This window comes from Lethenteron reissneri, chromosome 1 (genome assembly GCF_015708825.2).
Source record: "Lethenteron reissneri isolate LAM-NWPU_2019-01 chromosome 1, ASM1570882v1, whole genome shotgun sequence".
Classification (NCBI taxonomy): Eukaryota; Metazoa; Chordata; class Hyperoartia; order Petromyzontiformes; family Petromyzontidae; genus Lethenteron; species Lethenteron reissneri.
Genome location: NC_083779.1, coordinates 8,431,160 through 8,458,472, shown reverse-complemented (window position 1 = coordinate 8,458,472; position 27,313 = coordinate 8,431,160). Strand labels below are relative to the sequence as shown.

General features: G+C 55.6%; 2 protein-coding genes across 2 annotated transcripts; both read right to left on the bottom strand.

The window, feature by feature from the left end:
- Nucleotides 1-307: 307 nt before the first annotated feature.
- On the bottom strand, nucleotides 308-14,940 carry LOC133351959 (isocitrate dehydrogenase [NAD] subunit alpha, mitochondrial-like). Its single transcript, XM_061567642.1, has 11 exons — nucleotides 14,863-14,940; nucleotides 8,243-8,317; nucleotides 7,869-7,958; nucleotides 7,340-7,454; nucleotides 6,732-6,919; nucleotides 5,878-6,011; nucleotides 5,108-5,210; nucleotides 4,653-4,717; nucleotides 4,381-4,465; nucleotides 3,982-4,134; nucleotides 308-2,658 (listed from the first exon to the last, which is right to left on the bottom strand). Exons 1-11 carry the CDS (start codon nucleotides 14,908-14,910, stop codon nucleotides 2,575-2,577), a joined length of 1,140 nt encoding a protein of 379 aa, XP_061423626.1. The 5' UTR covers nucleotides 14,911-14,940; the 3' UTR covers nucleotides 308-2,574.
- A 3,974-nt stretch (nucleotides 14,941-18,914) lies between these two features.
- Nucleotides 18,915-27,313, bottom strand: PRCC (proline rich mitotic checkpoint control factor). Its single transcript, XM_061568787.1, has 8 exons — nucleotides 27,021-27,313; nucleotides 24,435-24,491; nucleotides 23,448-23,814; nucleotides 22,905-23,038; nucleotides 22,401-22,481; nucleotides 21,972-22,112; nucleotides 21,118-21,183; nucleotides 18,915-20,828 (listed from the first exon to the last, which is right to left on the bottom strand). The coding sequence occupies exons 1-8, from the start codon at nucleotides 27,153-27,155 to the stop codon at nucleotides 20,742-20,744; spliced, it is 1,068 nt and encodes a 355-aa protein (XP_061424771.1). The 5' UTR covers nucleotides 27,156-27,313; the 3' UTR covers nucleotides 18,915-20,741.

Sequence of the window (27,313 nt, the reverse complement as noted above, 5' to 3'; positions counted from 1 at the left end):
GGGAGGTAAGGGGGGGGGGGTCCCCCACCTTGTTCCACAGTACAGCTCCCCCCCTCCCCCCACCTCGTTTAAGGTTGGGCAACGAGGTCCGACGTTTTGCTCCACGTGCCGACCGGGCGCCAGCTTCTTCTCGTTCTCCTTCGGAACCGCGTGCACGTTCCTTTCCCTCGATCCGGGCAACGGCGCCGAACCCCACCGCCACCGCCACAGCGGTGCGGCACGTCGGCGAGCCGGTGAGCCGTGACCCAACCGGGCACCCGGGTCACCGGCCTCGCGGCCGCGCACGTACGGAGACGCAGGCGGGAAGCGCGCGTGATTCTTTATTATGTGCTTATTACGTTTAGCGGCAGCAGCAAACGACAATGGGTGGGGAGCCGCGCTGGTCGGCCACGATCAACAATCGGTGCGTACAAGCTCTCACCCCGTCCGCCGTATCAGTGGGGTCGGCGGAGTCGCAAGTGGACTACTCTTCATCATCTTCATCATCATCATCGCAGAGTTCCATTTAAAATGAGCTCCATCCCCTCCCTACCCACTCAAAAAGCATATACACACACACACACTGGGTGCTTCAAACAAATGTGAACACTTATATGGGCCTATCGTTTTTAAATAGAGAACGTGATAACAAGTGTGATGTTAATAGCTTCAAACAGTCGAAAGGGTTTCCAACACGTGGCCTGGAATCTTCTCCAGGTGGTCTCCAGAACACGGAGGCGGCACATTCAACGTAGTGTCGTTGCAAATTCTCAGAAGTGTTCACATTTCTGTTGAAGCGCCCTGTATATAAACAGATTTTTCAATACGTTAGGGGGGGGGGGGTAACCATGCACACGCATGGATTCTGTAACGATTTACAACAACCCATGAGTCAACGCCTTCGGGAAACATTCTCAAGAGGTGGGGGGGGGGTTATGGAGGAAGCTGAACCGGCGTAAGGGACGTCGGCCAAGAGACGGAGTGAGAGAAATGATGTAAAACGACTTGGGAGGGTGGGGAGGGAGTCAGGGGAGTCGGGGGAGCCAAGACCTGGAACTGCACGGACCACTCGAGGAGGAGGCAGTCACCATTGCTCACAGCGGCGAATGTTTGAACCGGTCCTGGGCCCTCCCCTAGGTCGACTCGGCCTCAATTGAGTACCTGGTGCGGTGTTAAAACCCCAGCACTGGGGGTGTTGTTGGCCACCCACCTCGTCGTGTGTCAGTGCCGGCCTTCGTTCGGAGCACTTGCCCCAAACAGTGTGCTCAAGGCTATTGGGGGGGGGTGGGGGGGATTCCATCTTTATATCACAAAAGTGCCCTTTTGTTGTTGGGTTGAGGTTCCCTCCTTAATCCCGGGATAAACGGCGCTCGCCCCCCCGTGTTTTAGTCACAGCACGGCGGAGGAGGCAGATGAGGAGTGGAATGATTGGCGGCGGAAATGAAATGAACTGAGGTCTCGTTACGGGAAGGGGCGAGTGACGTTTATCCCCTTGCAGATTAAGGCGATGGCACGGTGGGGGTGGGGGGGAGGTGGGGGGGGAGTAGTGGTGGGGGGTGGGGAGTAGTGGGGGGCAGTAGTGGTGGGGGGGCGGTGGGGGGGGGGCGGCTGGGGCTGATGGCTCTGGTCCAGCCCGCTCCACCACCATAACCACCACCACCGCCATCACCACCATCACCACCACCACCATCGGCGGCACCAGCGGCGCCGACAAAAACGAAACTCGTGGAGTTTGGCAACATCACCGAGCTGCATCGCGCCACCTACGAGCACCCACGCGACGCGACGCTTCTCGCGCGACGCGGCCTCCGTGCCCACGGGAGCGTGGGGGGGGCCCCCCACCTCGCGGACAGACACGGCAAAGGCCCCCCGGGGCCTCTCTCTCCCTCTGGACCCCGGCGCGACACGGCACGCGGATTGTGCGTTTCAGACACGAACAATTCCGACGTCGCACGGACGTCGTTGAAAAGCTGCGCGGCGTTTGAAACGGAAAGGACCGGAAGTCCCAACGGCTCTGGAATTGGCGTGGAAGGACGGACGGCGTCAGGCAAGCCGCGTGGCCCCTGCGGAACGGAAGTTTGCTTAAGACGAAGAAGACGACGACGACGCGTGGCGGCCACCTTTACGGAGGCCTGAAACGTGACGGACGAGCACCTATTCGGAGTGCGTGCGGTCTGTGCGTGCGGTCTGTGCGTGCGTCTGTACGTGCGGTCAGTACGTGTGAATGCGTGCGTGCGCATGTGTGCGTGCGTGTGCGTACGTGTGCGTGCGTGTGCACGTGTGCGCACGTGTGTGCACGTGTGTGTACGTGTGTTGCGCGAAAATGAACAATTGCCGGAAATGCAGACAGTATTAGACGATTATCAACCACCTAGGACCACCGCCGCCGCCGCGACCGCAGCCTAGGCCAGCTCTTCTCGGCTTTGGCGGCGGCGGCGGCGGCCGGCCTTGTCAGTAACCATGGGGCCTTGTCAGTAACCATGGGGCATGCAAGAGAATAGGGGCCCTACACGCACGTGCTGGCCGCAACGATGGAGGGAGGGGGCGGCCCAGGCGGTGGGTGGGAACGCGGTGGCGGCGACGACGAGGCTGACGTCACTCCGTGTCCTTGACGCGGCTGCAGATCTCGGCCGTGAACTCGGAGCACTTTGCCTTCCCTCCCAGGTCTCCCGTGAGCACCTGGGGCACGGGACACGCGGCGAGGGGCGGGGCGTGAGAGGGGAAACGGTGCAGATACGTCCGATCCTTCCACAAACCAGGCCGGGTTTTACAGATCAACGGAATCGAGAGAGCACTTCCTTTGGGGGAGTTGCTTCTTGCTACCTCTCACCCTCTCCCCTCACTCTCTTCTCTCTCCCCTCACTCTCCTACCTCTCGCCCTCTCATCTCGCTCTCCTACCTCTCCCCCTCTCCCCTCACTCTCCTCTCTCTCCCCTCACTCTCCTACCTCTCGCCCTCTCATCTCCCTCTCCTACCTCTCACCCTCTCATCTCCCTCTCCTCCCTCTCACCCTCTCATCTCCCTCTCCTCCCTCTCACCCTCTCATCTCCCTCTCCTCCCTCTCACCCTCTCATCTCCCTCTCCTCCCTCTCGCCCTCTCATCTCGCTCTCCTACCTCTCCCCCTCTCATCTCGCTCTCCTACCTCTCACCCTCTCATCTCCCTCTCCTCCCTCTCGCCCTCTCATCTCACTCTCCTCCCTCTCGCCCTCTCATCTCCCTCTCCTCCCTCTCACCCTCTCATCTCCCTCTCCTCCCTCTCACCCTCTCATCTCCCTCTCCTCCCTCTCGCCCTCTCATCTCGCTCTCCTACCTCTCCCCCTCTCATCTCGCTCTCCTACCTCTCACCCTCTCATCTCCCTCTCCTCCCTCTCGCCCTCTCATCTCACTCTCCTCCCTCTCCCCCTCTCATCTCGCTCTCCTACCTCTCCCCCTCTCATCTCGCTCTCCTACCTCTCCCCCTCTCATCTCGCTCTCCTACCTCTCCCCCTCTCATCTCCCTCTCCTCTCTCTCCCCCTCTCATCTCCCTCTCCTACCTCTCCCCCTCTCCCCTCACTCTCCTCTCTCTCCCCCCCTCTCATCTCGCTCTCCTCCCTCTCCCCCTCTCATCTCGCTCTCCTCCCTCTCCCCCTCTCATGTCGCTCTCCTTCCTTAAATGTTTCATGTCGCCTGATGAAGCTCGTTGTAATTACTGGCGAAACGTCGTACTCAGATGGTAAATGTTGTGGCTTGGCTCTCCAACACAACCGGTTAGTGCTGTACTAGTATACTACACTATACACTACACTACTATACACTACACTACACACTACACTATACACTAGTGCTGTACTAGTCTAGTATACTATACACTACACTATACACTACACTAGTGCTGTACTAGTACACTACACTATACACTACACTACTATACACTACACGACTATACACTACACCCTAGTGCTGTACTAGTATAGTACACTATACACTACACTAGTGCGACCCGGCGCCATCGCCGCCGTACCTTGCCGTCCTTGATGGTGCCGTAGCAGGCCGCCTCGATGCGCTGGGCGTAGCCCGTGTGGCCCATGTGGCGCAGCATCATCACGGCGCTCAGGAGCAGCGCCGTGGGGTTCGCCAGGTCCTTGCCGGCGATGTCGGGTGCCGTGCCGTGCACCTGCGGGCGAAGGCGATCGTTATTATCGACGTCGTCGTCGGCGGCGTTGATTATCGTCGTTAATTACCGGTGGTGGTGGTGGTGGTGTGGTAGTGGTGTGGCGGTGTTGTAGTGGTGATTAGCACCCGCACGCACGATTACCACGGTCTGCCACGTGCAGCGCAAAAGAAGTTCAGCATGCACACACACGGTGTGGTGGTGCGGCGGCGGTGGCGGCGGCGGCCGTACGGACGGCCCCACACTCACCGACTCGAAGATGGCAACGCCGTTGGTGCCGATGTTGCCGCTGGGAGTGACCCCGAGGCCCCCGATGAGACCCGCGCACAGGTCACTGCAACAGCGGGGGCGGCGGGGGCGGGGGGGGTCAGTGGGTGGCACTCACAACCACGTGGGTGGGGGGACACGGTGGGGACACGGCACTGTGTGTTACAGTGGGTGGTGCGATGTAGCGTAGTGCCACACGGCGCTGTGCGATGCACCGAGGCATCACGTGGTGTGCCGTGACTCGGTGCGCCCACCTCAGGATGTCCCCGTACAGGTTGGGCATGACCAGCACGTCGAAGTGCGTGGGGTCCTGCACCATCTGTGGACGGCCAACGCAGCACGCCGGTTACAACCGCCCCAGCAGCGGACGGCACACGGCAAGTTCGCGTGCTGTACGATATTATTGTTGTTGCTGCTGTTGTTGTTGTTGTTGTTATTGTTCTGCTTGTTTACCTAAGATATCATCGCCGAGTCTCAAGACTCTTTTTTTTAAGAGGGTCCTGCCAAGTTTTCGCAGAGGGGGACGACGCTGCTGCTGCTCTGTGCGATGCCAATTCAGCGATTTGCAGGTCAATTCTTTCAGCACTGTGGTTTGGCCGATAGCAGTTCCACGGGGTGTGTGGGTTTAGCTGTGGGAAGGAGCCAGGGACCCCGGAGTAAACCCACGCAGACCAGGGGGAGAGAACACACAGTCCAACCCACGACTCACGTTGAGGCACACAGTGTCCAGGTACATCTCCGTGAACTTGATGTCCTTGAAGGTCTCGGCGACCTCGCGACACTTCTTCAGGAAGAGGCCGTCCGACAAGCGCCTGCACGCAGACGCACGGACGGCAACGGGCCCGGGGTCACGCGGTGGGGTCACGTGGTGGGGTCACGCGGTGGGGTCACGCGGTGGGGTCACGCGGTGGGGTCGCGCGGTGGGGTCGCGCGGTGGGGTTACGCGGTGGGGTCGCGCGGTGGGGTTACGCGGTGGGGTCACGCGGTGGGGTCACGCGGTGGGGTCGCGCGGTGGGGTCACGCGGTGGGGTCGCGCGGTGGGGTTACGCGGTGGGGTCACGCGGTGGGGTCGCGCGGTGCGGTCGCGCGTCCGCAGCGTCATTGCACGGACAACGGCACTCTGCCTGAAGCAAAGCCGCAAGTTCACTCTTATCTCACTCCACTCCCCTCCACCCACACGCTCTCCCACCTCTCCCCTCTCATCTCACTCCACTCCCCTCCACCCACACGCTCTCCCACCTCTCTCCCTCATCTCACTCCACTCCCCTCCACCCACACGCTCTCCCACCTCTCCCCTCTCATCTCACGCCACTCCCCTCCACCCGCTCTCTCCCACCTCTCCCCCTCATCTCACGCCACTCCCCTCCACCCCACACGCTCTCCCACCTCTCCCCTCTCATCTCACGCCACTCTCGACAGATCGTGGCACACTTCACTCGGGGAAGGGGAGCGGGGGTTGGCCGCGGCCGCGGCGCTCACATGATGTTGGCCTTGTGAACGGCGGTGACGGTGTGACGCTTGTTGCTGCGCGCGTACTCAAACGCGAACTCCGCCACGCGCCGGCTCGCCTGCTCCGTGATCAGCTTGATGCTCTGCACCACGCCGTCCACGATCTGAGCGCAAGGACAAAAGACCCCCCCCCCGCCTTAGCCTGCGCAGACGGCCGGCGCGAGTGCCGTTAGCGAGGACGCCTGCGGAGGCCGTTAGCGCGGCGCACGAGGGGGGTGGGTGGCCAGCACCACGCACTGCAGCACGCATAACGCAGCACGCAGCACGCAGCACGCAGCACGCAGCACGCAGCACGCAGCACGCAGCACGCAGCACCACGCACGCAGCACGCAGCACGCAGCACCACGCACGCAGCACGCAGCACGGCGGTGCTAGCCGCACACGGCCTGGTGGGGTACATGTTGGCGTGTTGTTGCACGAGTCGGCGTGTAGTGGCGGTGCGACATGGTGTGTGCGTGGAGCGGTGTGTGGGGAGCGGTGTGTGGGGAGCGGTGTGCGGGGAGCGGTGTGTGTGTGGGGAGCGGTGTGTGCGGGGGGAATGGTGTGTGTGGGGAGCGGTGTATGTGTGTGGGGAGCGGTGTGTGTGTGTGTGCGTGGACCGGTGTGTGGGGAGCGGTGTGTGGGGAGCGGTGTGCGGGGAGCGGTGTGTGTGTGGGGAGCGGTGTGTGTGTGGGGAGCGGTGTGTGCGGCGGGAGTGGTGTGTGTGGGGAGCGGTGTGTGTGTGGGGAGCGTTGTGTGTGTGGGGAGCGGTGTGTGTGTGTGTGTGTGGGGAGCGGTGTGTGTGTGGAGAGCGGTGTGTGTGTGCGTGTGGGGGCAGGCCGCACCACGTGCTCGATGCCGCTGTACTCGCCCTCCGTGTTCTCGCGGATCGTCACCAGGTCCACGTCGTCGTAGGGCGTGCGGAAGCCCTCGATGGACACGCACGGGCGCACGTTGGCGTACAGGTCAAAGGTCTTGCGCAGCAGCAGGTTCATGGACGGGTGGCCCGCGGCCACCGGCGTCTTCAGGGGCCCTACGGTGGTGTGTCGTTAGCGCACCACGGCGCGTCACGGCCACGGTGGTGGCCGTACCCTACCGCTCCCCACACACACACCGCGCCCCATACACACACACCGCCCCCCACACACACACACACCGCTCCCCACACACACACACACCGCTCCCCACACACACACACACCGCTCCCCACACACACACACACCGCTCCCCACACACACACACGCCGCTCCCCACACACACACACACACCGCTCCCCACACACACACACCGCTCCACACGCACACACACCGCTCCCCACGCACACACACCGCTCCCCACACACACACCGCTCCCCACGCACACACACCGCTCCCCACGCACACCGCTCCGATAAAAACAACGACGTGCCGCACAGTGTCCGCTCTGCCACGCAGGGCGGGGGTCGCTCTCTCACCCTTCAGCCCCATCTTGTTGCGATCCATCGACTCCTTGGCCTCCGGGGGGATGACCCACTTGCCCGACGAGCTGAGGATGGCCGTCACGTTGCGCTCCTCCCACTGGATCGGCGCCTGCCGGCGGAGAGAGCGGTGAGCATCACGAGTGGGGGCCATCGTGTGCCGGGTGGCGCGGTGCAAATTTGCCAAATTTGAAAAATCACACCGCATCCTCATAACCCCCCCACCGACTGTGAAACCACCGCAGGCCGTGTCTGTGAAACCCAGCAGCGCCTTCCTGCGCGATGATCGCCCTGCAGCGCCATAAGACCGACGGCACCCATACCACGTGCAATCGATGACTACGAACAATCGGTATTGGTTTTTAGCAACGGCCGCGTCGCTCCACCACTCCGGAGCCATGACCCCGCGGTGACCCCGCAGTGACCCCGCGATGCGACCCCGCAGCGACCTCGCAGCGACCCCGCAGCGACCCCTCGGCGACCCCTCAGCGACCCCGCGGCGCGACCCCGCGGCGCGCCCCCTTACCCTAGCGGCGTCGAAGATCTTGACGACGGCGGCGGAGATCTCGGGGCCGATGCCGTCGCCCGGGATGAGCGTGACGGTGCTGAGCGGCACCTGTGGGGACCCGGTCGAGGGTCAGGGGGGAGGGTGGGGAGTGACAGCGAGTATCAGGTGACGGTGGTGCGTGTCAGGTGACGGTGATGCGTGTCAGGTGACGGTGGTGAGTGTCAGGTGACGGTGGTGAGTGTCAGGTGACGGTGGTGCGTGTCAGGTGACGGTGGTGCGTGTCAGGTGACGGTGGTGCGTGCTAGAGAGGGAGGTGGCGAGTGTCGGGGTGCCGTGGTGAGCGTGGGGAGCAACTGGCGAGTGGTGGGGTGAGGGCAGAGCGAGCTGCTCACCTTGCTGGACGCATGTTGCCAGCGGACGGGTGCCGCCCCTGCTCGCTGCTGGGCACCCCTCAGTAGCCGTGAGATCTGAGCGACGCACACAAAGACAAAGATCCCCCATATAGCCTTTACCTGACTTGCAATGCACACGAGGGGGTGGTGTGGCAAGGACCGTGTCCGGCCGCCTTTGTCTCCCGAGTGGCGATAGTTATGCATCGCACCAGGTACTTCATTTGTGGCCGAGTCGACCTAGTGGGGGCCCAGGACAGGTTTAGAATATCGCCCCTGGTGTTGGTGGCCGTGAGTGGGAATCAAACTCGGATGGTCAGGTTCGTAGCACGGCGTGTGAACCGCTACACCACCGCGCCCAATACACACGCATATATGAAGTCACACACACACACAGACACGCCAAACACTTTCTGGCAATAAAACCGTTAAAACACAAAACTGAAACCTTTTGCAAGGAATCACATGACTGCATTAACCACACAGCACTTGTGGTAAACTTGCCAATCAAAAACCACGCTCTGACAGTAGATGATGCGTCGCCTTTGAAACCGATTGGTCCACACCAGAGGCAGCTTTCTTTAGAGCCTCGTCTCAAACGGCGCGAGACCAGAGGACGCCAAAAGGCAAACAGCACGAAGACAACGCCACTGTCAGGACACAGAGGGCTCGGGGTGAGCAGCTACATCATTACCCTTAGCGCGGGCACGCGAGGGAGTCTGTTGCGCAGAAGCCGGCTAATAATAGCGGCCACACACACGCACAGACGCACAGACACACAGACACGACGCGCGTCCTCCTCAAGGACGCGTCCGCTGTCCTTGAGGAGCGCCGTCGGCTCTCAGGGTCACCGAGCTGCGGGCCACCGCTCACGCCCGGGGCCTCCCCATCAGCCGAGGTCGCCCTGTCATTCCCAGGCCTCCCGAGTCTCGGCACCACCACAAGACGTGCGTCTACGGCAGAGGTCGCAACCGGGTACCCCCCGATACCCGTACCCTACCCGATACCCGGCTACCCGTACCCGGCCGGGTACGGGTAGGCCGTGAGTCACTGGTGAGTAATCGTTTGTCACTCATTTCCCAACGTCTTGTCTCTTCTCACAATTCAAGTTCCTAGAATCAACCCACCCGCGCCTGCAACATGGCTTCATCCCAGAGGTCGCAATCGGGTACACGATACCCGTACCTACCCGATACCCGGCTGGGTATCGGGTAGGTACGGATACGGCCGGGTACGGGCACGGGTACCTGTTTGCGACCCTGGTGCGGCCGGGTACGGGTACGGGTAAGGAATCAAAACCCGCTTGCGACCTCTGGTCTACGGAGCCGCGTGCGTGCGGCTCTCTAAGGGCCGCTGCTTCGTGATGACGCTATGTCGGGGACCGCCATCCCGTGTGTTTGCCACAGTGCAGCGGCGGCTCCCGATATACCGAGCTGGTTTTTTTAATGAATAAAATGGCTCTTGTTATTCTGGTTGCGGACAACTGCCACAGATGCATCTCCGTTATCGTAGGTCACCGTTAAAACCAAGATCCCGTGGAAACCCAGGTCCCCATCAACTCAGGTCTCCCTCTCGACCGAGCTCTTGGTCATCCCAGGGTCCCTGTAGCATCATCCGCCTTGTCCTCCCTACTGCCGTTCAAACCCGGCCGGGTACGGGTAGCCGGGTATTGGGTAGGGTACGGGTATCGGGTACCCGGTTGCGACCTCTGATTCGCCGTGGCGAGATGTCAACTGCCTCGCCTGGCGTGCAGGAGGTCTTGGGTTCGATCCTGACCCTGACGCCTATGTTTGAAGTTTGCGTCGTTCTCCCCGTGGTCGTGTGGATTTTTCTCCGGGTCCTCCGGATTTTCCCTCCACATTTAGAAACACGCGTTTAAGAGTCTTTGGCCGCAATAAATTCCCACGTGATGAGCCACTGTCATTTGTGGCCAGGTCGCTTCTGAACTAGAGCTGTACCTGGTACCTGGTAAAGTAAAAACAGTTCTAATTTTAAACCCTGATCCCATCCAAACCCATGTGCACATACACTCAGCTACATCCGCTGTCATCGGAGGTCTCCGTCACATAGTCTGCTGTCAAACTCTTACATCAACCCAGCTCTCCCTGCCAAGCCAGGGTCTCAATTAAGCCAATGGGGTCCCTGCCAACTGCAGTAAGCGATCTGTTCACTCAGCTCCATGCTGGCAACTCGATTATCTTGCACCGCCAGAGGGAAGGCAGTGGCAGGATTAAGCTAGGACGGGGCCTGTAGCATATGTTATGAAGGGGCGCTAAATAAAATAAAAACACTTAAATATTAAAACACATTAATGTTTAACTTGCATAGTAAAGTAATTGCATTTTTAATTTGCTACACAGCCAGATAATACGACAAATCGCTCACCTGAAACACACGGTCGTTCGTAAAAGTCAAAGGGCGGTATAGTACTGTAGCAATAGAGCAAGTGCGGAATCACTGAACCGGAATTGATAGCTTGAAAGCATTTAGCGCGGGGCCCTTGAAAGTGCGGAGCCCGTAGCATATGGATTTACTTTTGCTACGAGGATTCTCCGGCACTGAGGTGGGGGGGGGGGGGGTCACTGTGGGTTCCGCGTGACAGCCCCCCCCCGGTACCCGATTGGAGCTGGTTGTTGTGGTTGACGTTGATATTCAATCAACATGTTGTTGATGTGACCCTGACCCCGTCCCGGCTATTGGGAACAGAGACGGCGCTATTATTGCCACGGGAAATCGCGTTAACGTCTCCACGGTATCTCCCCTCGTTACCTCCCCCCCCCCCCCCCCCCCCCGTTACCCGACCTTACTGAACATCTGTTAAAAAGATCCTCATAAAGCTTTCGTGACTGCAGGGATTCATCTTCTTGGTTCTTTCGGTAAAGTCACGTAGAAGGGAAATAATAAAATAATAAAAATTTAACATAATCAAATAATTCTCACGATGTTTCGGCCACAACGCAAGCAGCCGTCCTCAGGTGAAGAACAGGTCTATCGGAAAGACAGCGTCTGAATGACAGACCTGGTCTTCACCTGAGGACGGCTGCTTGCGTTGTGGCCGAAACGTCGTGAGAATTATTTTATTATGTTTTATTATTTTATTATTTCCCTTCTACGTGACGACTTTACCGAAAGAACCAAGAAGAAGATCCTCATAGCTCATCGGGTTCCTCCGGTATAAATATTCTGATTCTGACCTCTCCCAATACCTCTCTAAGTTACTCCATTACCCCTCCCCGTTACACCCCCCCCCCCCACCCGGTTACCTCCCGTCGCGGAATTGACATTGAAGTGGGAGGTGGCCCCCCCGTCCGTCCGCCGAGGGCCACGCGGCCCAGCGGCCGTGGACTCAAGTCGCCCAGCGGCGATGAACAAACTCGACAAAAACGCGGGTCGGTGTCACCGTCACCGACGGAGAGACGCGCCGTGGTCCGTCGCGTTGACGAGCACGGGCCCCACTGTTTTCACGTGAGCAGCACCTAGACAGCTGGTGAACTGACGGAAATTATTATGAAATGGGATAATTAGTGGGACCGGGCAGTTACCGAGTCAACTATAGGGCCTGGTCATTGCCGAGTCAACGAGAGGTCCTGCCTGGTCCTATTGGTCACTGTTACGTTGTTTTTATAGCTTTATTTTGGTGATTTCGAAAACATTTTGGATTCGCCATATTTGTTTGTTGTTGTATAGAGTTAGGCTGATGACTTTAATCTAAATTGTCCTATGGTTGTTATTGTTTGACTTGCATCCCACTGGGATTTTTGCACACAGCGTTGATACACGGTGCTTTTTTTCTGGAAGACTTTGCTGTTTTTTCCTGGATTTTTCTGTTTGCGCATAGTCACTTTAAGATGTTTCCTGTTCTACACACCAGACACACACACACTAGACACACACACACTACACACACACACTAGACACACACACCACACACACTAGACACACACACACACTAGACACACACACTAGACACACACACACACACTAGACACACACACACTAGACACACACACACTAGACACACACACATAGACACACATTACACACACACCACACACACTAGACACACACACACTACACACACACTAGACACACACACACTAGACACACACACTACACACAGACACACACTACACACACACTAGACACACACTAGACACACACACACTAGACACACACAGACTAGAGTCTAGACACACAACAACCGCCATTCGCCACTAAGTGGCGGTGACGTCACCACGACGCTTGTGCCAGGCTATGTGCACCTTGAGGCCACGTGAAGTGTCGAACGCCCTGCTGGCAGGAGGTCACGGGGCAGACCCAGCAGGTGCCACGGGTCGACTGACCGAGATGACCGAGATGACTGGCTGATGCACCACCTGTGCCCCCTACTGTACCAACTTGCTGTGCTTTAGGCACCCGGCGCTCCGCTCGTTGTTGTGAGCGTCGCTCCTCCGCCCTCCGTTGTTGTTGGAGGGCGACTGCCTCCAACTGCCCAGCAGCGTCCTTCACGAGCCTCCTCCACAGAGGCCGATCTTGACACCGCTGGTACCGGTCATCGGCAAGTCCACTCAGCTCCACGTCCTCCTGTACCACATCACTCCATCTCTTCTCTAGCCGTGCCGCGCCCGTTAAGCCCCCTCGATCCGGCCGAACAAAAGCTGTTTAGGCATGCGGTGGCTGGGCATGCGGGCTACATGACCCAGCCAATGCAGCCTTGCCTGCCGGAGGAGCTCACCGATGGGACTTTGCCCAGATCTTTCAAGGATTTGTGAGCTCCTCACACAATCCAGCCTGGTTAAACCCAGGATGGATCGTAGGCAGGCCAGCCTAAATGTTTCCAACCGGCGAAGATGCTCCATTAGGGGGGTCCACGTTTCGCAAGCGTAGAGAAGGGAGGGAATGACTGTGGCCGAGAAGACCTGAAGCTTCGTGCGGAGCGACAGACCAGCTAGCTTCCACACAGCGTTACGCAACCGATGAAAAGATATTGCCGCTCGACTGATTCGGAGTGAGACCTCTGCTGTTAAACTGGAGCCGGTCATAAGCACACTGCCCAGGTATGGGAAACTCTCCACTCTCTCCACAACTGCCCCATCACCGATTGGGAGTTGTGGGGGTGGAATGTCCGATGGTACAAAATACCCAGGCAGGTGCTTAGTTTTGGTGGGGCTGATGGTAAGGCCCCCACCTCTTAGTGGCACGCTCCAGTCTCAGCAGCAGCGTCTCCAACTCCTCTTCTGAATGAGCAGCTATTACCAAATCATCGGCATGCATAACGTGGTTGACCAATAGGGAGCCATCCCTTGATCGCACCCGGGCGTCGATCAATGAATTACCACGAGACTACGATATAAACACCACACACACGACACACACACTAGACACACACACTACACAGACACACGACACACACACACTAGACACACACACTACACAGACACACGACACACACACACTAGACACACACACTAGACACACACACACACTAGAGTCTAGACACACACACAGACACACACACTAGACACACACACACACTAGAGTCTAGACACACACACAGACACACACACTAGACACACACACTAGACACACACACACACTAGAGTCTAGACACACACACAGACACACACACTAGACACACACACACACATAGACACACACACTAGACACACACACTACACAGACACACGACACACACACACACTAGAGTCTAGACACACACACAGACACACACACTAGACACACACACACACATAGACACACACACTAGACACACACACTACACAGACACACGACACACACACACACTAGAGTCTAGACACACACACAGACACACACACTAGACACACACACACACATATACACACACACTAGACACACACACTACACAGACACACGACACACACACACTAGACACGCACACTAGACACACACACTACAGACACACACACACTAGAGTCTAGACACACACACAGACACACACACACGATACACACAGACACACACAGACACACACTACACAGACACACGACACACACACACTAGACACCACACTAGACACACACACACACTAGAGTCTAGACACACACACAGACACACACACACGACACACAGACACACACTACACACACTACACACACACTACACACACACTACACACACTAGACACACACACTACACACACGCAGACACACACACTACACACACACACTACACACACACTACACACCACAGACACACACACAGACATACACACTAGACACACACACTACACACACACTAGACACACACACACAGACACACACAGACACACACAGACACACCACTACACACACACAGAGACACACACACAGACACACACATAGACACACACCCACACACACACATAGACACACACACACAGACACACACACAGACACACACAGACACACACACTACACACACACAGAGACACACACACACACAGACACACACTACACACACACAGACACACACACACAGACACACACAGACACACACACACTACACACACACACAGACACACACACACACAGACACACACACAGACACACACACACACTACACACACACAGAGACACACACACACATAGACACCCGCTGCTCACCGCTGCGCATGCCGTTCCTGCCATTGTCGCCCAAGTCGTTGTGCGCATGCGCAGCGCGCGACCTCATCTTTAGAGGTCATGACGTCAACGCGTCAAAGGAGGAATGTGGTGACGTCACCGCCGCGCACGTGCCGGAAGGTCGTTTGTCGATTGCCGTGACGTCATTTGAAACGTTTCCAATGCGGCCGACGCTGCGGCAACCGGGGAGGGGGACATGACGTCACACCAATTGTGACGTGGCGCTCTTCGCTCTCGGTGAGAGCGGTGGTCAACGATTGCCCCAAGTTCTGTGGTCCTCCACGCGTGCAGATGCTTTCAGCCAATCGATACGCGTCTCCATGTGTTTGCTGGTCAGGGGCCGTCCATAAATGACGTCACGCGATTTTGGACGATTTTTGACCGCCCCCCCCCCCTCGTCACGCGGCGTCACAAAAAGTCAGACCCCCCCCCCTCAAATATGACGTCACAAAGCTCTGCCCCCCCCCCCCCCCAAAACCATATTTACATTTTGAAAATAAAACATGCTTCAAATCGTTTACACTATGAGACCTCCTTTACCGGTGGCAAAATATAGTAGTAGGTTTTTACCCTTTCAACTGGTACAAAAACTGACAACTTTATACAAGGCATCATGTTTGCAATAACCACAACACATTTTCAGAGTTGTTTCTTTTTGTTTGCAATTTGACTGCTTGTGTTGTGGTTATTGCAAACATGATGCCTTGTATAAAGGTGTCAGTTTTTGTACCAGTTGAAAGGGTAAAAACCTACTACTATGCTTCAAATCGCTTTAAACTATTGTCATTGTAGTGCGTATTTAATGTGGCGCTGCACTCTGATGTTGCAGGAGAAAACATTTATTAAAAAGTCTATTTAATCAAGTAGAACGTGTTGTCTATATTTATTTAAAGTTGCGCATTTTGATGCGACGTCAAATTTCTCAAACCCCCCTCCCCCACCAGGTGCGTGACGTCATTTATGGCTGCCCCCCTTCTCAACATCTGCGTGATCCACCAATCCCTCGGTGCCTCCACCCACGTGTCTGCGTCTCTCGCTCTCCCCCCGTGGATTTTTTCTTCTCCCTCCACGTGCATTGAGATTCGAACCTCTTTTGCCAGCAGCAAAATTATTGTTTTTTTACCCTTTTATCTGGCAACAAAACTGACACCTTTTTTTAAATCCTTTATATTAAGTTCACTTGCTTGCTTGCTTGCACGCTTACGACCGTGCAAATCTTTCTGTCGTTTTTTAACCCACTTCCCGTGATCCAATCGAGCTGACATTTTGCACACAGACTCGTTGTACGTGACAATTTATTTTCCATAACTTTACACTTTTTAGGGAAAAAAAAATATATTTAATTACCAATTGCTTAATGGTGGCAGGCAATCATCTGACCCATAGGTGGCAGCCATCTCAAGCCAGAGGACGAGAGGACTCTAGCCGCCACGGATTTATAGTGAAAAACTTTGTTTTTACGGGTTCATTTTTACAAGGAGTCATGTTTGCATTGACCACAATACCTGCGGTCGAAATGCTACTGGCGAAGGATGTTCCAATGGTGTAAATGCTTACCCCGAGCTCTCATACTCTGATGGTGCATTGCCTTTGAGTTCTGCGCCTTTTGGCGTCATCTGGTCCAACACCATGTGAGACGACCCGTCTTCACGTGCATGCAAATGATCATGGTGGGCTTTTTTTGTTGTTCATTTTTTTTGGTTTGTTTTAAAGTTGTTGGTTTGAATGGCGTTCATAAGCTCACACATCTGTGTGAAACTGCCCCCCCTCACTAACTCGATGGCTAAGAGACACACTTTTACGTGGTTTAAATTAAATTATAATGCGCCCGTCGGCAAACTATTAATGCCTATTTAATTATTCAATCAGGGCAAGTAAGTTGTTGTTAATTGTGGCACAATTTCTTGGGGGTCCTTTCCAGGAGCATTTAACGGAGACTTTTACTCCACACGATGTGGCACGTGGCCTTTTAATTAACAGCTGGGCTTTGAGATTTAAATGTTTAATACCCGATTAATGACTTGACTTTGAAATAAAAAGTAATGTATCACTGTAAAAAAAAAACACGTGAGACGAGGCTCTAAGAAAAGCTGTTTCGGGTGTGGACCAATCAATTCTAGATTTGAAGCTTTCGTGACTGCAAAGATTCATATTCTTAGGTTTTTGCGGTTAAGTCACGTAAGTAAAACATCAAAATAAAAATAAAATAAAAATAAAAATCACGACGTTTCGGAGACAACACAAGTCTCCGTCATCAGGTGGGACCGTCACAGCTGTGATCATCAGGTGGGACCGTCACAGCTGTGACGGTCCCACCTGATGACGGAGACTTGTGTTGCCTCCGAAACGTCGTGATTTTTATTTTTATTTTATTTTTATTTTGATGTTTTACTTACGTGACTTAACCGCAAAAACCTAAGAATATGGACCAATCAATTTCAAGGACAGTGCATACATTATCAGAGTTGTGATTTTTGTTTGCATTCCAACCGCAGGTATTGTGGTCAATGCAAACATGACTCCTTGTAAAAAAAAGGTGTCAGTTTTGTTGCCAGATAAAAGGGTAAAAAAACAATTATCATGTTTTACTGGCAAATGAGGTTCCAATGGTGTAAATGCTTACCCCGAGCTCTCATACTCTGATGGTGCATTGTTTTTGAGTTGTGCACCTTTTGGCATCATCTGGTCCAACACCATGTGAGACTAGGCTCTAAGGAAAGCTGTCTCGGGTGTGGACCAATCAACTTCAAGGACATTGCAGACATTATCAGTTGTGTGATTTTTGTTTGCATTCCGACCGCAGGTATTGTGGTCAATGCAAACATGACTCCTTGTAAAAAAGGTGTCAGTTTTGTTGCCAGATAAAAGGGTAAAAAACCAATTACCATGCATTGAGATTATTTAGCTGCTACAGATTTCCACGTGGTGATAAGCCACCTTGTTGAGCTATCATTTGTGGCCAGGTCGCTTCTAAAAATGAAGTCAATACCTCAGTAGGCTATGCCTGCTAGAACGGGGATGGTTTTGTTTTATTTGTATGCGTTTGGGCGATTGGGTCACCTTTCTTGCACTTACGCGCCACTACTGGACATCTGCGAAAAATAGCTTCATAGCTCATCGGATTCCTCCAGGATAAATATTCCGATTGTCACCGCATCACTGCAGTGTTGGAGTCACCATCTCGCTCTGCGCGTGCCGTGCGGGTCGTGCCTTCCTTCAACCCTCTTAGTGCTGTTCGTTGCTGGCCGCTTGGCGTTGAGTCCTTTTACTCACAGAATCGTGATGACAAATAACAAGTAAACCCGTAAAAACAAAGTTTTTCACTCTAAATCCTTTATATGCGTGGCGGCGAGAGTTCTCTCGTCCTCTGGCTTGAGATGGCTGCAATCTATGGGTCAGATGATTGTCTGCCAGTATTAAGCAATTGGTAATTAAATATTTAATTTGTTTTCCCTAAACAGTGTAAAATTTTGGGAAAAAAATTTCACGAAAATTAATTGTCACACAACGAGTCTGTGTGGAAAATGTCAGCTCGATTGGATCACGGGAAGTGGGTTAAAAAACGAGCGAAAGATTTGCACGGTCCTAAGCAAGCAAGCGAACTTAATATAAAGGATTTAAAAATATATTCGCCTGTGGAGGACGCGGGGATCGATCCCGCGACCTTTGGCATGGGAAGCGAGGGCGCGACCAACTGCGCTACTCCACCACGGCCTGTGGAGGGGTTACGCTCTGGGCTCTAACACTCTGACGTTCAGCCAAAGCCATGAATGCGTTCTATTTGAATATATGTAAAATAAATTTTTTTTGCCTAAAAAGTGTAAAATTTTGGGAATTTTTTTTCACGAACAATAATTGTCTGGCACAACGAGTCTGTGTGGAAAATGTCAGCTCGATTGGATCACGGGAAGTGGGTTAAAAAACGACCGAAAGATTTGCACGGTCCTAAGCAAGCAAGCAAGCACGCAAGCAAGCAAGCACGCGAACTTAATATAAAAGATTTAAAAATAAAAGAGACAGCCAAACGCCGAGAGGAGAGACAAAGACGGCTTTTATTGCAGGGGAACCACCTCGTCGTGTGGCCACGGGTGCCAGAACCCCCACCGACACAAGCCACCCACACGCAAAGTTCAGAGTTCATTCAAGTGACATCAGACAGCACGTGACCCGCTCGGATATTCATCCATGCGGGCGGTGGGGGCGAGGAGCGACAGTGGCTTGGGGGGGGGGGGCGGGTAGCGTGGAGGGGTAGAGGGCAGGAAGGGGGGGGGGGGGCAGGAGCCCGCACCCACACACTCACGACTCCACATTCCCAGGACCGGCGGGTTTTGTTTTTAGCTCTGGGAGGAAACCGGAAAATGTTGGGGGCAGCAACCCTCTGCCGGACAGCAGGAGAACTCTTACAAACTCCGCACACCATTGGAACCTCATTTGCCAGTAAAAAATATGATAATTGGTTTTTTATCCTTCTATCTGGCAACAAAACTGACACCTTTTTTTTTTTACATGGAGTCATGTTTGCATAGACCACAATACCTGGAGTCAAAATGCAAACAAAAAACATAACTCTGATAAACTCTGACCAATCAACTTCAACGACAGTGCATACATTATCAGAGTTATGTTTTTGCTTGCATTATGACTGCAGGTATTGTGGTCTATGCAAACATGACTCCTTGTAAAAAAGTTGTCAGTTTTGTTGCCAGATAGAAGGGTAAAAAAACAATTATCAAACTCCGCACAGTGCGGTGCCCGGGTCGATGGGTTCTTGCTTACGAGGTGGTGCTGTTTTTAATGAGGTTATGAGTTGAGTGGAAGCCACCCCCCCCCCCACCTCCCCCGACCCGCCTTGCAGTGCAACATGTAAAACTCTCCAGCGTTCGGAGTCAACGGCGCCCAGGGCAGAGAGCGTTCGCTTGTGGGTGGGAACGCCTCGCAGGGAACGAAAACATGGCTTGCTTATTTTTATTTTCTTGTAAAAAAAATAACCACACACACACACAAAACTACACGAACATATGATCGTCAAAAACCCCGCTCAAAGTCCAAAAAGGGTTTTTACCGGCCAAAACACTGTCAATGGCCCACATACAGTTATCGGTGCCTCGAGAGCTAGGCCGGAATGCAGCCTACCCCCCCCCCCCCCCCGGCTCGCAAAGCTAAGCAAGGGTTGCGCCTGGAAAGCGCTCGAGTGAGCGACCACCATGCACAACAGGTTGCTGCAGCTGCTGCATTGGAGGCAGCGGGAGGGCAGCGCAGTAAAATCCACCATTCTGTACCACGCTTTTATCAATCCGGAATTAACCAAACAAACCCTCCGCCCCCCCCCCCCCCCCAACGATTAGCTATGGCGTGGGAAGGCCTCCACGCAAGATCCGTACGCGGGTGTGCGACAACACGTTCCTGAGCGCGCGCGCGGTTATGACTTTTGTGCGATTCTCTGTTCCTGTTCACATTGTTCATTCACGCGGCACGGGCGGCGCAAACACAGCGGCGGTCACCAACGAGAGAGAGGGGGGTGGGGGGTGGGGGGGAGGCGCTGGCCCTCACTCTCCGCTGGCGCCCGCGTCTCACAATGTCGGTGGCGCGTACGGCCCCGGGTCCGCCGGAGACCGGATTTAGCGGCGTCTCAGGGAACCCAAACGGCGAGAACGGCACCACGTAGCGGTGCCAGGGAGACTCCCTCCAAACTCCCCACAGGGCGCGGCCGCCACCTCCAATCTCCGGATTGGCCATGGACGGTTAGCCGTGGGTCGTTAACCGCGGCGGCATTGGCTATGGCCGGTTGACTGTGGGAAGTTGGCCGCGTCGGCCGGCTGACAACGGCCGGTGGTGCCGGTGCCGGTGGCGCTGGCCCGACGCTAGAAGCCGTATTTGGCCTGGGTCTGGCGCCGAGTCAGCTTGTTCTCCGACCACGAGTTTTTGAGCTCCAGCTCCCGCTCCTTCGCCTGGGGTAGGGACCGGGGTGGGGGGGGGGAGAGAGATGGAAGGTGAGCGGTGGGGGAATAGGAGGAGGGAAAAAAAGAAAGGGGTATGAGAGAGCGAAGGAGGTGTAGGGAGAGAAGGGGATGCAAGAGACAGGGATGTGATCCATGAGAGATGGAGAAAAAGGGTTGGAAGATAGAAGGATAGGATGGGATGAAGGAAGATGGGCGAGAGGGAGATGGAAGAGAGGGAGATGGGAGAGGGACTGTGGCGAGTGCGGCGTGCGTGGCGAGGAGCGAGTGTGGCGCTCACCTGGTGCATCAGGTAGGTGATCTGATGCTTGCGCTTCTGCTGGGTGGAGGGCTGGTCGCCCTTTTTCTGTGAACACAGCAGCGGCACGAGGCGTCACACGCGGCCGTCCCGGGGGCCCCTTCCCACCACCGTGGGCGATGCCAACGACGAAGAGGCGTGCACAAAAGGAAACCTCAACGACCCGGGCCAAGCAATGGATTCCGTCGCACTGCCCGCTAACCCGCCGCGCTAATCCTACCAAGCACCGTCCAGGAGACTTTAGGAGCGTTTCCTCCTCGTGTATTTGGTCTCAAGGGTTCATAAGAATAACAATTATAATTACGGAGATTATTGTAACATTGAGATTCAGCTATTTTCCCAGGAACACCACGATGAGTCAATAGACTGGAGCGTTGGTCTTTGCAGGAACCAATCAATGAGCATTGATAGGAAACCGGAGCGCCCGGAGAAGAACCCGCGCACGTGCAAGGGCGGACACGCTCCGTCCCGTACAGGTGGAACAAGCGAGAGTCCACATAGTAGTAGGTTTTAACCCTTTAAACTGGTACAAAACTGACACCTTTATACAAGGCATCATGTTTGCAATAACCACAACACAAGCAGTCAAAATGCAAACAAAAAGAAACAATTCTGATAATGATATGCACTGTCCTTGAAGTTGATTGGTCCACACCCGAGACAGCTTTCCTTAGAGCCTAGTCTCCATTGGTGTTGGACCAGATGACACCAAAAGGCGTACAACGGTTATTGCACTCGGCAAGAACGACGGCAAAAAAAAAACCTCTGCAACAAAGCGGCGGATGCGCCACCGCCACGGGCCGCCCCCGTGAAGCCGCCGGGGAACTCTGAGTGACCTTGCTGAAGGACTTCATGGTCTTCTCCTGGGTGAGCGACTTGGTGAGCCACTCCTTGGCGCCGCTCATCTGCTCCTCGCCCTTGATCTCAATGAAGTTGATTTCCTCCCCGCGGTTCCTCTTGCCCTGCAGCCGCCGGAACTGAGGCCCGGCGACACGCGGCCATGTTAGCGGCCACCGGGAGAGGGGCCGGCGAGGCGAGGTGTGGACAGGTGAGGGGAGGTGATGGGTGTTTGTAGTGAGAGGCTAGGTGATTAGGTTTTTAACGAGGTTATGAGTAGTTAGGTGGTGTGGCGACGTGGCATGGTGTGTGGAGAGGTGGCATGGTGTGTGGAGAGGTGGTGTGGTGAGCGGCGAGGTGGTGTGGTGATTTGCGAGGTGGTGTGGTGAGCGGCGAGGTGGTGAGGCGAGCGGTAAGGGGCCTCTCACCGCGTCGTTGTCCACGATGCTGGTGCCAGGCTCGGTGCCGGCAGTTGCCATCTCTGCGCCGTACGGTTGCTCGTAGTAGCCCTGGCGCACGGAACAAATGACTCGGTGGACTCAACGGAATCGGCGAGGCGGAGACCGTGAAGAACTACGACCGAACGTAGCCCTCAGCGCCGTATTCTTATTCGTGGCTCGGCTGCGACTCGGCTCAGGCTCGGTTCGTGTAAATCCCGAGCGCGACTGGGACCGTGCCCACAGCCGGCTCAAGTGAAGCTCACGGGCCTTGAGCCACTGCTCGCTTGAGCCAGAACCAAGACTAAGAATACAGACAGGCCTGTGTGTGTGTGTGCCGTGGATGCGGCATGTGACCTGTGTGTGTGTGTGCCGTGGTGGCTGTGCGACACCTGTGTGTGACGTGGTTGCTGCATGTGACCTGTGTGTGTGTGTGTGCCGTGGTGGCGGTGCGGTACCTGTGTGTGTGTGTGTGCCGTGGTGGCGGTGCGGTACCTGGTAGCCACCACCGCCGTAATCTCCGGGGAATTCTCCGGGCTCCCCAGCGTCCGCCTTCATCCCGGAGAACTCGAGGGGAGCGTCCTGCACGGAGTCGCCCGTCGCCGGGCACGGCACCGCCGTCCCGGCTCCTGTCCCAAGAGAAAAAGAGCCGGGGCAGACTTCAGAATAAGGATATTAATACAGGAAGGAACAACAGTTCCAGACTGCCCACCAGGGATTATTTCTCTGTCTGTCGTGCATAGCCACGCCCTCGATTTGTATTTTATGGAGCGCTTCGGGCGGGCTCAGCACCACGTGACACGCCGCCCCACGCAGCTTGCGCCGCGTGACACGGATCGCACGAATGCGCTGTCCAACAAAGTTCCTACCTGCCCACTCCGAAGGAACGTGTTTTGTACACGGTAATCTGAAAGCCCATCCCTGCAATCGCTGGCTCGCGTCACCGCTGGCGAAAGGGCCACGGAAGATGAAACCGCGGAACTAATTCCGAAGCCGCTCCATTAAAGAGGCCACCAGGCGCCGGCGGCGTGGGCCTACCCAGCAGCTTGACGGCAACGCCGGACGGCGAGGCGCCCGTGCCGGGCCGCGCCGGCAGCGAGAAGAAACTGGCGCCGCCCCCGCTAGCCGCCTGCTCCTCCTCGCCGTCACTGGCGTCGTCGTCAAGCGCGTGGGGCAGCGCCTGCCGCGCCACGCGCTGCAGCAGGGCCGCCCGCGACGCCGCCTTGATGGCCGAGGGGCTGGGCACCTGCGCCGCCGTTGGGGCCGCGGCCCTGCGGGCCTTCGTCAAGGCGTGCGGCACGAGCGGCCGCGAGGTCACCTTGGTGCCGGCGAGCGACGAGGCGGACAGCACGCCGCCCCGCGGCTTGGGCAGCAGCGCGGAGAGGCCCGTGGCGCCCGGCGACACCTGCCGGCACGGGGGAACGAGACGGGGAGCGCGGTTGGGTTTGCCAAGCGGCGGACGGCGTGAAGCGCCACCCTACGCGAGTTTACCGACATCGCGAATCAGAATTGACTTGTTGCGTCAGGCCAACGTAATGGGACGATGACATTTGTGTCGTCTAGACCCCGCACGCCACCCGACGTAGCCGAACAAATGTCGTTGTCACATGGTGTACAATTAACAGCACCAATTATTACCGTTGTTGTGCGAACTTGCCGGCAAGTTGAAGAGTCGCACAACTGGGTGAGCGAGTGACTGGGAGGAAACCGGTGAGTGAAGTTGACAGCAGCGGTCGCGTGAGTGCTCGGAGTGGGGTGAGCGAGTGAGCGAGGATGAGCGAGTGACCGGCGGTGAGCGGGTGAGCGAGGGTGAGTGAGGGTGAGCGAGTGAGCGGGGGCGAGCGAGTGACCGGGGATGAGCGAGGGTGAGCGAGTGACCGGCGGTGAGCGAGTGAGCGGGGGTGAGCGAGTGAGCGGGGGAGAGCGAGTGAGCTGGGGTGAGCGAGTGAGCGGCATTGAGCGACGGAAATATAGGGGCGGTGCGTCTGAGCGAGCGAGAGCGATGGCGGAGGAAGAGGCACTCACCGTGGACGGCACAAACCTCTTCACTTTCGGCTCCTCGTCCTCATCATCAGAGTCAGGCTGCGGGACACGGGGCAACACCCTCATGGCATGTGAACACAAGACTCCATAAGCATGAACACAATCATGTAAGCATGTGAACACAGACTCCTAAACAGTTACACAAACATGGGTGTATGAACACAGGTTCCTGTGTTCATCAGCCGCCATTCGTCACTAAGTGTGTGTATGTTGAACTTCTTTCGCACTGTACGTCACCAACCGTGCTATTTGGAGGCGCGCGGGAAGGACAACAAACTAAACACAAAAATTATTTCCTCAGAAATTAGCGTTCAATCAAGATTTAAAGTGGCGGTGACGTCACCACGGCGCTCGTGCCAGGCCTGGTGCACTCCGAGGCCACGTGAAAGTGTCGAAGGCTCACTGACTGGAGGTCACGGGGCAGACCCAAGTGCCATGGGTTGAATGACACAAACACTCCCATATAATCACAAACATTCATAAACAAATACACACGTAATTACATGCAACCAAATACACACCGATCTTGATTTGAAGCTTTCGTGACTGCAGGAATCCATACTCTTTGGTTCTTTCGGTAAAGTCACGTGGGTAGAAAATGAATATATCACGACGTTTTGATCGCAACACGCCTACTTCAGCAGTTTTTTTCTTGCTGTGGTTGTCCCACCTGATGACGATTGCTTGTGTTGCGATCGAAACGTCGTGATTTATTAGATTTTTCTACCTACGTGACTTTACCGAAAGAACCAAAGAGGATACAAACACACACCTTCGTGTGTACATGAACGCAGGCTACTAATGTGACGTAAATACAAATGCACAATCACATCAAAACACACAACAACCAAACTATTTTGTATTTTACCAGGCAAGTCCCACTGAGCTATTAGCTTCTTTTTCAGAAGCGACCTGGCCACAAATGATAGCGAAATAAAGTGGCTTATCATCACGTGGACATTTATAGCAGCCAAAACTCTAAACGCGTGATGTCTCTAAATGTTAATCCACACGACCAAGGGGAGAACGTGCAAACTCCAAATATACAGCAGCAGGCGTCAGTCAGGATTGAACCCACGACCTCCTGCATACCAGGCGAGGTAGTTGACATCTCCTAGCCACCGTGATGATGAGAGAGACACGCAAACTCCAAATATACAGCAGCAGGCGTCAGGGTCGGGATCGAACCCACGACCTCCTGTATAATAGGCGAGGTAGTCAACATCTCATAGCCACCGTGACGATGATAAGAGAGACACGCAAACTCCAAATATACAGCAGGTGTCAGGATCGAACCCACGACCTCCTGCAGACCAGGCGAGGTAGTCAACATCTCATAGCCACCGTGATGATGATGAGAGAGGGACACCACAAACTCCAAATATACAGCAGCAGGAGTCAGGGTGGGGATGGAACCCACGACCTCCTGCATACCAGGAGAGGTAGTCAACATCTCATAGCCACCGTGGCGTCCCTAACCACACATCCACAGGAGGAGTGACCTGGGCCTTAAGACGCAGCTGAAGGATGTTGTGTGAACAAGCGACGTGACGACACGAAGTCTACATCCCTCATCGGCTGTGACCATCACGTCGGTGGCACTTGGTCAGGGACACGTCGCCTGGACAGAGACGAGGTGGTGTGGGGCGACAGCCTCCCAGCACAGCAGTGGATAGAGCATGGCTGGTGATGGTGGTGATGAGGGCTTCATGCAGCAGCAGTGGAGAATGGCTGGTGATGGTGGTGATGAGTGTGGGGGGGGCTTCATGTAGTAGCAGTGGATAGAGAATGGCTGGTGATGGTGGTGATGAGGGCTTCATGCAGCAGCAGTGGATAGAGAATGGCTGGTGATGGTGGTGATCAGGGTTTCATGCAGTAGCAGTAGATAGAGAATGGCTGGTGATGGTGGTGATGAGGGTTTCATGCAGCAGTGGATAGAGAATGGCTGGTGATGGTGGTGATGAGGGTTTCATGCAGTAGCAGTGGATAGAGAATGGCTGGTGATGGTGGTGATGAGTGTGGGGGGGGCTTCATGCAGTAGCAGTGGATAGAGAATGGCTGGTGGTGGTGGTGATGAGGGTTTCATGCAGTAGCAGTGGATAGAGAATGGCTGGTGATGGTGGTGATGAGGGCTTCATGCAGTAGCAGTGGATAGAGAATGGCTGGTGATGGTGGTGATGAGTGTGGGGGGGGCTTCATGCAGCAGTGGATAGAGAATGGCTGGTGATGGTGGTGATGAGGGTTTCATGCAGCAGTGGATAGAGAATGGCTGGTGATGGTGGTGATGGTGGTTTTGAGGCCTTCATGTAGCAGCAGTAGATAGAGAATGGCTGGTGATGGTGGTGAGGGCTTCATGCAGTAGCAGTGGATAGAGAATGGCTGGTGATGGTGGTGATGAGCGTGGGGAGGGCTTCGTGCAGCAGTAGATAGAGAATGGCTGGTGATGGTGGTGAAGAGGGTTCATGCAGCAGTGGATAGAGAATGGCTGGTGATGATGGCGATGGTGGTGACGAGGCCTTCACGCAGCAGTGGATAGAGCATGTCCGGTGACGGCGGTGAGGGTCTCACGGCTCGCAGGGCTGGCGCCGCGATGCGCACTGGCTGCCCGCGCCGCCGCGGGGCCAAGAGGCCCGGGGTCGACGCCGCGGCCGCCGCCTTCTCCTCGTCGTCCTCGTCGCTGCTCGCGTACGCCACGAGCGACATGGCCCGGCCAAGGCCACCCCCACCCGGCTCGCCACCGCCAATCTTCGCCTCGGTTAATCGCCGATCTTCCACATCGGCGAAGTCGCCGTCGCCGCCGCGCTTAAGTGACCGGGGCCCTGATGAGTGAATTGGAAGCCTCGCGCCACGGGCCCCAATGC